This window comes from Corticium candelabrum, chromosome 9 (genome assembly GCF_963422355.1).
Source record: "Corticium candelabrum chromosome 9, ooCorCand1.1, whole genome shotgun sequence".
NCBI classification, from domain to species: domain Eukaryota; kingdom Metazoa; phylum Porifera; class Homoscleromorpha; order Homosclerophorida; family Plakinidae; genus Corticium; species Corticium candelabrum.
Window position 1 is genome coordinate 2,792,503 of NC_085093.1, and position 12,500 is coordinate 2,805,002.

At 40.9% G+C, this 12,500-nt stretch overlaps 1 protein-coding gene across 1 annotated transcript in view; it reads right to left on the minus strand.

The window, feature by feature from the left end:
* Window positions 1-12,500, minus strand: part of LOC134184106 (dynein axonemal heavy chain 3-like) — a 52,729-nt gene that overhangs the window by 6,120 nt on the left and 34,109 nt on the right. The window contains exons 46-70 of the mRNA XM_062651722.1: window positions 11,898-12,080; window positions 11,452-11,619; window positions 9,582-9,715; window positions 9,229-9,514; window positions 7,352-7,519; window positions 7,073-7,290; window positions 5,906-6,017; window positions 5,752-5,847; window positions 4,794-4,972; window positions 4,659-4,740; window positions 4,398-4,599; window positions 4,001-4,104; window positions 3,846-3,944; window positions 3,678-3,782; window positions 3,470-3,607; window positions 3,365-3,412; window positions 3,220-3,300; window positions 3,032-3,157; window positions 2,937-2,972; window positions 2,614-2,774; window positions 2,394-2,551; window positions 2,245-2,338; window positions 1,269-1,527; window positions 993-1,200; window positions 261-367 (exon numbers count right to left, since the gene is read on the minus strand). Coding sequence (XP_062507706.1) covers window positions 261-367; window positions 993-1,200; window positions 1,269-1,527; window positions 2,245-2,338; window positions 2,394-2,551; window positions 2,614-2,774; window positions 2,937-2,972; window positions 3,032-3,157; window positions 3,220-3,300; window positions 3,365-3,412; window positions 3,470-3,607; window positions 3,678-3,782; window positions 3,846-3,944; window positions 4,001-4,104; window positions 4,398-4,599; window positions 4,659-4,740; window positions 4,794-4,972; window positions 5,752-5,847; window positions 5,906-6,017; window positions 7,073-7,290; window positions 7,352-7,519; window positions 9,229-9,514; window positions 9,582-9,715; window positions 11,452-11,619; window positions 11,898-12,080 — 3,552 coding nt within the window. The remainder of the gene's footprint in view (window positions 1-260; window positions 368-992; window positions 1,201-1,268; window positions 1,528-2,244; window positions 2,339-2,393; window positions 2,552-2,613; window positions 2,775-2,936; window positions 2,973-3,031; window positions 3,158-3,219; window positions 3,301-3,364; window positions 3,413-3,469; window positions 3,608-3,677; window positions 3,783-3,845; window positions 3,945-4,000; window positions 4,105-4,397; window positions 4,600-4,658; window positions 4,741-4,793; window positions 4,973-5,751; window positions 5,848-5,905; window positions 6,018-7,072; window positions 7,291-7,351; window positions 7,520-9,228; window positions 9,515-9,581; window positions 9,716-11,451; window positions 11,620-11,897; window positions 12,081-12,500) is intronic.

The following is a 12,500-nucleotide window of genomic DNA, read 5'->3' on the forward strand; positions in this document are numbered from 1 at the left end:
AGACAGACAGACAAAGACAAACATAAAACAAAATCTAAAGTTATGTTAGTCAACTAGCTTGGTCTGTTGATCATCGGGCTATTCATTAGAATTGATTGATAGAATTAAATAAAACACATTTTCAACAACAAAAATAATTGTATTTAATAATTAATAATATATAATAATAAATGCATTTAACTGCAGTTCAATTACAGATATAAGAAAAGTCTTTCAGTCAGTGTGGTGTTTTGTTTATATGCATACAATATCAAACGCACCTTGTTGCACCCGCCAAAAAACTCGGAGTCTGATATTGGATCATTCAAGTAGGATCTCAATAGGTTTGCTCGGACACCCTTTGGAGGCTCATTTGTCATCTTCACACCTAGAAAATATACAAGTACACACACGCACACACACACGCGTGCAAACACATGCAAACAAACAAACACACACACAAACACATACACACATGCAAACAAACACACACACACACACACACACATACATGCACAAACAAACAAACAAACACATACAAACACATACACACATGCAAACAAACACACACACACATTCAAACAAACAAACAAACAACTCACACGTGCACACACAAACACACACACATGCAAACAAACAAACAAACAAACACACACACACATGCACACACACACACACACACAAACACACACACACACACACACACACACACACACACACACACACAAACACACACACACACACACACACACACACATGGAAACAAACAAACAAAAAACAAACACACACACATGCACACACACAAACACACACATATGCAAACAAACAGACAAACAAACACACACACACACACACACACACGCACACACACATGCACGAACACACACACACACACACACACACACACACACACACACACACACACACACACACACACACACACACACACACACACACAATGCAAACGACCACAACACTGCAAACGACCATACACAAACAACACAACTGCATACCGTTCTGCAGTATGGAAGCCGGAAACTTGTCCGACGGGTAACTCGTCAACCACAGCCTAAAGTCCTTATGTGTGTTATCCGGTATGATAACCTCCTCACAGATCTTCTCCAGTTTGGGCATCCAACTCGTCGCCAAGTGACAGTTCTGCAACACAACCCACGTGCCCTCCTTCAACGCTTTGTCAATCATCCGAGCAGCAATCGGTCCCTAGACACCAAATAATAAATTTAGTATCAATACACAATAAACCAAAAAGTGAGAGACATGATACTAACTTGACCCTGTCCGAGTGAAATTCTCTCACATCGTGTTCCACCGAAGCCTCGATCTTCTGCAAACTTGAGAAGACCGGCCATCGGGTCGGCACCAGGAGAGAGGATGAAGATGAGGGGAGCACAGCAGTGAGAGTCTGCGTAGCTGCCAGCGAGATCGAACGTCGGTGGTTCAATGTACGTCTGACCCATGTTTTCGACAATAAACTCTTGAATGCTCGGAACGATTTTATCTGGTCGGAGACATCGGAGGACTAGCATTCTGAGCAGGAAACGTGTCAGTCAAATATCAGAAAATTTATTGGTTTATCTGGCTGACAGTCTAGATCCATTGCTGTGTATGCTTGCTCTTGATTGGATGCTGATCTCTCACTGTGTCTGTCACCGTTCGTTTGATTCTAGTGTGTGTGTGTGTGTGTGTGTGTGTTTGTGTGTGTGTGTGTGTGTGTGTGTGTGTGTGTGTGTGTGTGTGCATGTGTGTGTGTGTGTGTGTGTGTGTGTGTGTGTGTGTGTGTGTGTGTGTGTGTGTGTGTGGTGTGTGTGTGTGTGTGTGTGTGTGTGTGTGTGTGTGTGTGTGTGGTGTGTGTGTGTGTGTGTGTGTGTGTGTGTGTGTGTGTGTGCGTGTGTGTGTTATCAAAATATTAGCTCATTGGTTTACCTACTGTCTGTCTATCCATTCACTGTTTGCTCGTCCTTTTGTCCACTATCTTATTATCACTAATAAATTCAGTCCTCCAGTCCAAATTGTCCGTCCAACTACCTGCCAGCCCATCCAACTACCTGCCAGCCCATCCACCTATCCACCTGTCAATTAATCTCCTGATAAATACTTAATTTAAATTAAAGCTATTGCCATAATTTAGATATAATTAATAATTTAATTAATAAGTAATTAATAATTATTAAATTAATTAATAATTAATTGATAATTTATTTATTAATTAATAATGAATTATTAATTAACTTATGACTGTCTTACCTATTGAGACCGCTGAGCATGTCCCAACGTCCAGGATACTTAACCTTATGAGGTTCAGCTGAATCATACACATTTTTCCATTCTGGACCAAACTCTACACACAAGAACCACACTCATTCAAGTCCATGCACATACGATGACTAAAATACCCGTCATGAGTCCTTTAAAGCCTGGCAGGTCTGATGCACGCACAATTTCTCCCCACGCTTTGTCTGTCAGCCACTCAGGGGAAGGATTGGGATGTGGGTTTTCAAGAGCTACACCACCAGTCAATATAAAACGCCATATCTCATCCTGAACTAAATTCCTTGAGAGCAAATAGTACGTCACATCACACGATATCTCAGTGCATAGATTTTCTCTTCTTGCCTTCCTTTTAAGATGCCGATTGTGAGAGACAACGAGAAGAGTAGCTTTTCGGTTTCGAAAAGAGAGCGACAGACGTTGCAGTAGATGCTGTGAGTGAAGTGGTCGTTTAGGTTTTGTATTCGGTTGTCGAGATCTGATGACTTTCCACTGTTGGCAATTGACTATTGTAAGAAATATAAGCAAACAGATCATGCAAACAACGTAGAAGCATGACTAGGCTCAAGGGACCAGCCGGTCACATCCCCAAATGAAGTAAAGACCTCTAGGAGGGACGTGATCAGCTCGACCCTCGAGCCTCCAGTGAGACAGAAGAATAAGCAAACCTGAAGATAAAGGTTGATGAACCAAGAAAGAGAATACTACAGATAAACACTCAAGTAAAGTAGCTCATCAAACTCCTACGTTTGCAAACACTGACTTGATACATTGATTCAATACTGGCCAAGTCTGAGATGCAGAAGAAGAGTATCGACGAATGTACAGCAACTGGCTTGTAACCATTTCTCGTCTCATCGATCTCCAGCTCTGTCGCTGTAGCTATTTCCTACCAACACCACAACTGTACACAACTGCTAATATCTAAACTACATGTGTCGTTGTCTACACCTGTTTGGCTGATATTTCTTCCGACAAAGTCTTTGATGATGAGAGAACCTGAATTGCACTCTCGTCTTCTAGAATATTGCCCTAATGACAGCATATGTTATTGCCTACAGTCAGCACTACCTTGCAGTTAATATACTCAATCTACCTGAGACGTTGACAACACCTCCAGAATCTTGTCTTCTATTTCTTTCAGCTACCAATACAAAGAAAGTATCTCCATTTGTCGATAGACGCATGTACATTGACAGACCTTCTTCTTGTTCCTAGCACTTTCTACAATCAACTCGTTCTTTTTCTCTTCCAGTTCCGGCTTCTCTTTGGCTGCAACTATCCCAAGTAGTTGATCTTCCAATCCCAATGGAGTGATCATGAAATTGAGTAAAGTGACCTGAAGAAACGATAAAATGATGATCAGCACATGTACCAACCAAACTATCTCATCAGACATAATGAAGTACCTTGACAGACACTTCTGGGAGGTAGTGAGGATTTCTCAGCCGTGTTGTAATATAAAAACGAAAGTCACGAGAGAACTCAATTACACTTTCACCGAGTCGAATGTACTGAGAGATGAAAATGTTGTCATTGCAAACTAAACTTACGATGCTAACTAAACTCCTACTGACCTCAACACCACTTTGCTTGAATGTCTGCTTGAGAAGTAGCGGCTCCAGAAGAGGGTCAAGTTCTTCTGCAACATTTTCAAGCAAGACAGGAGTACCAAACTAACAGACAAGAAAGTTAAAATGGAATGTTAATGTGCCACTATATTTATACGCACTTGAATGCTGTTTTCAAGAGTTCTTGAGTAGTTTGGATCAGACAGTTTGATAACTGACAATTTGTTCTCTCGTTCCATGTTCTTCACCCATTTGTTTGCTTGGCCTAAACAGCAGTAAAGATGAACGACAGCATCTCAACTAAACTTTCAGAGTATTGAGAGATGCGTCTCTCCAACACAACAGTCTAATACATTGAAAGACGCATCCCTCCAATACAATAGTCTAGCGTATGTAGTGTTGACAATTTTAAAACATAAACATTGAGAGATGCATCCCCCCAATACAATAGTCAATGTATATTACTCCCTTGTTTTCCTTGTGTTGACTGCATGCAATCGACAGCTTCTTGTTCAATCGCAGTGAATAAGTTCAAACCCATTTGCAAACAAAACTTACCTTGAGGATCAATCATGAGCGGCCATCGTCGACTGTTGCTAACAATAATACCATTGTCAATTGAAAACGAGTCGACCGGAAGACCAGCCAACTGCCACGCTCGTATCTTAACCGGATCACCAAGCGTCGCATTCAACGAGAAAGCGGGTGCACACGGAATCTTTCTCTTTTGACACAACTGCTGCCAGTTGGCAATACACTCCTACCAATGAATACACCAATTCAAGACACATTAGTGAATGCATGTAAGGATTGCATTACATTTCTGAATTCGACAGTAAAGGCGCCCAAATATGCTACAACACCCGATGACAGGAGCACGTCACCTGTAGCATTCTCATACCTAGAAAAGATCATTAATACAAGGATGGAGGGTGATGACAGCTGTCTGGTCACCTTGCTCCTAATGCTTTGGCTGCCTCACCCCACCTGTCTTTCTCACCTCCCAGACCGCCAATCAGTTTTTCGGCACGGACGAGTTTCTTTGAGCAAAGATCAATTTGTGCTTCAAGTTGAGCCTTCTTGGCTGTTGTTACATCGAATTCGTCATTGAGTGCCTGTAGTTTGTCTGCAACCTGGATTACAATGCAGATAAAGAAACGAGTAGTTGGACTTGCTGTATTCCTTAAGGGTGTATTTCAAACCATTCACTTGTCACACATACAAGCACACAAGCACACACACACACACACACACACACACACACACACACACACACACACACACACACCATAAATCATAAACACACACATAAACCAGCCCATCTAAAGAGATGGTGAGCATCATAGCAAGAAAAGTCAGTCATATATCTCTACGACTCCATATCTCTACGACTCCATAGCTCTACACAAAATGTTCTAAGCACTTGTTCATGTCCAGATGTCACGTGTACAACTTTAAGATGGAAGCCATACAGAACTCTTGTTTCATTTTCTTGCTGTATTGGAGGAAAACATCGGTTGTCTTTTGCTACTTGTTGACATGTACTTGTCTCAGCAATTCTTGTCATAACATAACTACATGCAAATTGGTCCTCATTGAGATCCAGTGTCTTGACTGCAAACAATAGCTGAACCGGAGCAAATACGTCAAGGTTGCAAGCACTTGACGTATGTACAGCCAAGTGAGTCCATTGTGGGTGCTTTATGAAGAGAAGACATGGTGCCACATGGTGCTCACCAAACCAGGTGTATGGACTTCTGAGGTGGACACACACACACACGCACGCGCGCCTCTGGAAACATTACAACCTCGCTCCACTATGCTACAAGATTGCAACTACAGTAGATGTAACTATTCATTCTAACACACTCAGATGCTCATTTGCTAAGCTTTGATCCCATTCATTGCCTACCTCTTTCAGCTGCGCTCGCTTTTCATTCAATTTCGACATCTGAACTGCCAATTCAGACTCTGCCTCTTTTAGTTTTTGTTTCTTGGGTGCAACCACCTGCAAACAAACAGCATTACATACTTGATGCCAACAGATGAGATAGAGTATTGGAAACCTTAGCAACTCGGTCATACACATCCATGGCCCTTACCCACCTACACAGACCTTCACAAGCTGCTGAAGCTTTGGCAATGAGAGCTGGATCAAACTCGGAATTTGACATATACCTGAAAGCAGAAACAGTTACTGCCATGCAATGAAATGTACTTTAAGTAGCTCAACGAACAACATGGCAAGTAATTTGTTGTATGTACTTAAATCCCTGACATTGTTATGACCTCCTCACAATCTATTCTTTACCTTGCTATCAGAGCATACTGAAAGGCATGCCCCTATAAGTGAGGGTTAGCAGAATGTGAGATCAAGACATATTGCAACTAAAGAGCATGCATCTATAGCAAGGTAGCCCTGGACACCAGACTTTAGCATCTTAGTGCGTGTAGAGTCAGCATGGCAACATATGCAGAGCAGCAGAATTTTCTAGAATAATGGAAGCACATACAGCAACACTCTTCAGTAACTTGTAAGGTGTGATAACATTACAGAAGAAGAGGCATCAATACAGGTATAGTAGTTGGCGACAAAGACAGCTGTGAAATGCTCTGCGAATGAGTAAGCCTAACCAACAAGGTGAAAAATTCCTAGTAAGTGAATTGGTACATGATTAGATGTTTGACCTAGTAAGTGTGCTAGTGAGTGGGTATATAGACGTATACTTTGTGGTCCTGGAATATCATAGGCCATGTGGCTATGATAGCAAATTATTCCCTCACTTGAAAGGGCATGACATTAGACCTCGAGGTATAAGGGCAGTCTGCTAAAAAACCTTGTGCTACAAGGGCATGCATGCCCTTCTATTTGAAGTAATACAATGTACTGTTTGATTTTTTGAAAATCAGTCCAATGATGCAAATTGTTTGTCAATATGCTGGTCATTGTTTGTCCATGTCTGTCAAGTTGTTTGTCCATATATTGGTCAAGTTGCCTGTCAAATTGTCTGTCATTGCCTGTCAAATTGTCTATCAGTATGTTTGTCAAATTGTGTCAATGTGTTTGTCAAACTTTTTGTCAATACGTCTGTCAAATTGTTTGTCCACATATTTGTCAAATTGCCTGTCATCAATATGTCTGTCAAACTGTCCGTCTTGTTGTCTGTTTGTCTATTCTTTACTCTTTGTGAAAGTATCATTCTCACAATTTGTTGCAAACTTTGTTCGCTTACTTTTCTCGGATCTTTTTCATAATCGTTGGCTGTATGTTGTCTTTGTCGTACGCCTTCAATGAGTCCAAGAACTTCATGTCGCCGAGTAGTCTCTGCGATGGACCCCAGAAATCTTCGATCATCTTCCCACTACCGGACGGATCAGGCTTCCTCTCCGGCTTGATGTTCTTCATGATGCAAACAGCTTCCATCACTAGCTTGACAGGATACGGAGGATTCTACACACGCAGGACGCTCGCATGCAATCATGATGTTCATTTCCTGTTGCATTCAACTTGCCTTCATGGATTTGACTAGCGTGATGTCTTGAGGTTTCAGTGTGTTTAACGCATGAATGGCAGCATTCAGTGCAGGAATTGCCTCTGCAAGATCGCTCTCACAGTCGTCCTTGATGGCCTGTGCAGCTGCTGCTGCTTTGTTAGCAACAGCCTCGTCGGCAGCAACAACCTGTGAACACACAGTACATGATGTACGAATATAAGTGAGCGATCAAAACAACTTGGTTTGATATTGTTTGTTTGTATTTGTGTGTGATGACAATCGCAGATTTGCTAGAGACTAAAGGTAAATCAAAAATGTTTTTAATGTACGAATCGGCTGTTTTGGCATCCTGATTTGTAGATGTAAGTATGGTTGATATGTTTGTATACAATCGACCAACAACAATACCATTTCAACACCAAAATAACATCATCTGATCCACTAAGAATTACATCATTTCAGACACCAAAGTCACATCAAGTTAGTCACCTACCAGCTAGTCTGTCATACGACAATGCAAACAATAAAGCAACGAGCAATCGCACACCCGTTAACTGTACTCGTTTGATTATTACCCCACCCCAATGGTTGACCAGAGTCAAAGGTCAAGTATGGGATGGGGTCTTACTCAAACATTGAGACATAAAGTTGCTAATTGAAGGAAGTGATTGATTTATTAACTTAACAGCATGTTGTTACACTACAGCTTCAAACCACCACTACTACCTAAACTATAGAAACCTAATCTTCTATACATGAGTCATCAAAACCTTCAACACGTGGTCGACAGGCATGCACAAGGTAATGAATGAATGTCAGCATTTCTACAGACGCAAATCTAGCAAACTGTTACTGTGAAAAAAGCACCAATTAGCACTAATTAAAGGACTAGGAGGTGTGAAAACCTTAGAGCTTTGAACATAGTAGGGACTGGGGGCTTACTTGAGCACGGGGGTAATAATCAAGTGATTCTGATAAGCAAACTAATAGACTGCTGTATGTTTTAGTGTGTCCTGTTTTCACTCACAGATCGATGCACTAGCATCTCATTCAAGCAAATTTGATACGAAATGCTGCATAAAAGTAGCTCATCATAATGTGACTAAAAGTCCATTCAAAGAATCTAGAGCCTGTAAAAAATCTCAAAGCTTGGGAAGTGGAGCACCTTCATAGACGATTTGCATTCCATTCAAGATCATGTGATTAGGTGGGGCCAGATCTCTAAATAGAACAACCCCATCGATCCTACTTACTCTGTTAGCTCATGCTTCCTGCAAGAGCCACAAACACGAGTGCATTAGCTCTGCCTAGATCCTCGCAGCAAAAATACCAACAGGAACCAGGCTCATTGTGTTAGTTGTTGTTATCATTTTGTCATCTCCTAGAAGAATCTTTTCGCTGTCCGAAAGTCCACATCACAGAATTACAATGTGAAGCACTGATTTTGATGTAAAGAGTGGGCAGTGCTTGACAAATTAATCAGTGTTAGTCTTTGAGTATGATTGTGTATTGCAGTCTCTGCTACTTAATCACCTTTCTTCTAACCACACTTTCCACAGGCTCTACATTCTTTGACGGACGTAGTTACAAGTGTAATGTTATGCAGCCTGGCAAGTAGCTAGTGTATATACATACAAACTAGACAGTTAAGCATGTGTGCCTACGTCTGCCCAAGCTCATTCAGTGATGTGTGTGTGTGTGTGTGTGTGTGTGTGTGTGTGTGTGTGTGCGTGCGTGCGTGTGTGTGCGTGCGTGCGTGCGTGCGTGTGCATGCGTGTGTGTGTGTGTGTGTGTGTGTGTGTGTGTGTGTGTGTGTGTGTGTGTGTGTGTGTGTGTGTGTGTGTGTGTGTGTGTGTGTGTACATAACTGCAGTCTGTACATGCAATATTGCTAACCTGTTTTTTTGCTTCCACTTCTATTGTGTCTCTTTCGATGACAACCATCAATTTCTCTGATTCTTCTTGACTCTTCTTCAGCTCGGGTTGCAACGCGATCAACTCCTCTTGCATCACTGACACTTGAGACGCAGCGAAAGCAAGTTTCTCCAGACCAGTCACGTAACGATTCTTTAGTGCCATAATTTCACTTCGTTTCTCACGCAGCAACGATTTAAATGTCAGAATCAGTTCGAGATAGGACGTCGGTGTGACGTAGTTATGACGACGTAGTATATCGTAGTACCTAAGATTAATCAAAGCAAACTGTCTGTTCTATTCTGTACACAACCTTGCATTCATGTATTACTGACTTTCCAGATAGTGTACGAACAGCTTGATGAAAATGTTTGCACATGAAAACAGTTTGTGCACGCACATTGTCCTCCAGCTCAACCTCTTCTAGAAACTTGTTTGCAACCATTTCAAGAGCATCAACAGGCCAAGCCTAGCAATCACAAAGAGAGAAAAACAAGTTAATACAACAGTTGGACAGATTTTTAATTTATGGAAGTCTATCACGTCATAACACTAAAAGATTTATCGGTAAACTATCATGAATTGGGAATTATGAGTCTGTAACACATGTGATGACAACAATTTAGGAAAGAAAGGTACTCAGTGTTCCAGAAAGATGTAAAACACAAACGTGAAAGGAAAAAAATAAATAACAGACAGACATACATACATACATACATACAGACAGACAGACAGACAGACAGACAGACAGACAGACAGACACACACACACACACACACACACACAACACGAAAGTAACAAATAAATAACAGACAGACAGACAGACAGACAAACAGACAGACAGACAGACAGACAGACAGACAGACAGACAGACAGACAGACACACACACACACACACACACACACACACACACACACACACACACACACACACAACACGAAAGGAACAAATGAACAACAAAAATCTAGAAGCCATATATGATGGGATTGCATAAGCCATCTGTCAACTATAAAGTGTGCTCTTCTTGGTTGGATCCTGGAATGACAATTTAAAATTTGTGATTATGAGTCTGAGTGACCGTTTTTGAACTCGTTCAAGATTTTGGCAGGATCTCATACTCTGAAATTTATATTGATATGTTAAACTGTTTAAGAGATATCATCTTTACTGACAGACACATAGACAGACAGACAGACAGACAGACAAACAGGCAGACAGACAGACAGACAAACAGGCAGACAGACATACACACAAACAGACAGACAGACAGACACACAAGCAGGCAGGCAGGCAGACAGACAAACACATAGACAGACAGATACACAAACAGACAGACAGACAGGCAAACACACAAACAGACAGGCAAACAGACAAACAGACAAACAAACACACAGACAGACAGATACACAAACAGACAGACAGACAGACACACAAACAGACAGACAGACACACAGACAGACAGACACACAGACAGACAGATACACAGACAGACACACAAACAGGCAAACAGACAAGCAAATAGACAAACGGACAGACAGACAGACAGACAGACAGTCGTCATCATCTCGTCTCCGTCTTCCTCTTCGACTTATCATCTGTCTGGTGACTTCAGCGTCTGGGATTATCGCAGCCTTACCTTGCCCTAGTGGCCTAGTGCGTCTTCTCAGGATTCTGTTGTCATCAACTCTTGGTCTTCTTTGGATTCTGATGTTATCATTTCTTCTGACTTGCTTTTCTTGTACTTATCCGTAGAGTCTAGCCTTTTGTTTGTAGTTTGCAAGTTTTAGCTTTTTAATTCTACTTGTTATGTATTCGTGTAATCTGTTGTTGTAGTTGTGACACTGTTGCTTTAGTTTCACATGTATTAGCTTTGATGTATAAACATATATGAAGACAGACAGACAAACAGGCAGACAGACAAACACACAAACAGGCAAACAGACACACAAGCAGGCAGGCAGACAGACAGACAAACAGACAGACAAACACAGAGAGACAGATACACAGACAGATAGACAGGCAAACAGACAAACAGACAGACAAACAGACAGACAGACAGACAGACAGGCAAATAGACAAACAGACAGACAAACAGACAGACAGAGAGACAGGCAGACCTCTGAAAACATTACAACTTTGGTCTGAAAACTACTAATATTAATAATTGTTATTGTTCAAGATATAAAGCTACATACACGTATTACCTGAAACCAGTCGATCGTGCAGCAGTTGATAAGAGACGGAAACATCCTGAGACGATTACGAAACGCATCTCCAATGGGGCTCATAGCCAACACAACATGTAGATTAGTCTTAACACGTTCAATAAAGAAATTATACATGGCCATCGGCGTCGGCTCAATCTTTCTTCCCTACAAATACAAAACATAATAGTTTATGTTTCCAACAAATTCTAAAATGGAAATCAATTAATTAATTATTTATTTATTTGTTTATTTATTTATTTATTTATTATTTATTTGTTTGTTTATTTGTTTGTTTATTTATTTATTTGTTTGGTTTTATTTATTTATTTGTTTGTTTATTTATTTGTTTATTTGTTTATTTATTTCTTTATTTCTTTATTTATTTGTTTTTATTTGTTTATTTGTTCATTTATTTATTTACCAATTTAATACATTTGCATTACCTCGTTTCTAGCTGCTACTTGCATCTTCTCGATGATCTCTGCCTTCTCGTCGGGTGGAAACAAGTTGGGTACGTCACCCGTGTTCAGGATCATGTTGATGTCCTCGACAAACGACTCCTCTTTAATCTGATTGTCACTGAAGAGAAAAACAGTTGGCTTTGCCACACCAGCCTTCAACAGCATCTAGTAAACACAAAAGTTCAGATCAAATATTTGAAGTAGACTCTAGTACACTTGAACCTCCCTAATACGGGCAGTATGGGACCATTCGCGGCCCAGATGCAAGAAATGTACGAAAGATAGTAAGAGGTAACCCAAGTTTTCCTTGGAATCCCAAATTATTTTAATTTAAAGGTCTGGTACTCCAGTTCTACATACAGTATGCGTGTACAGTACACAGTTGTACTACACTGTAATGTATAGGTACGTTGTACTACAGTTACATACTCATAACCAAACTTGGCAAACAAAACTTGAATTGCATGACTTGTATGACGAGCACAACACCTACATTTCACAAAAAATGGGAGTGGCCCAAAACAACCTTACAGATGGTGCTACAAAAGATGTGGAAGCCCAGGGTGTCGGCCTCATACGAGTCAA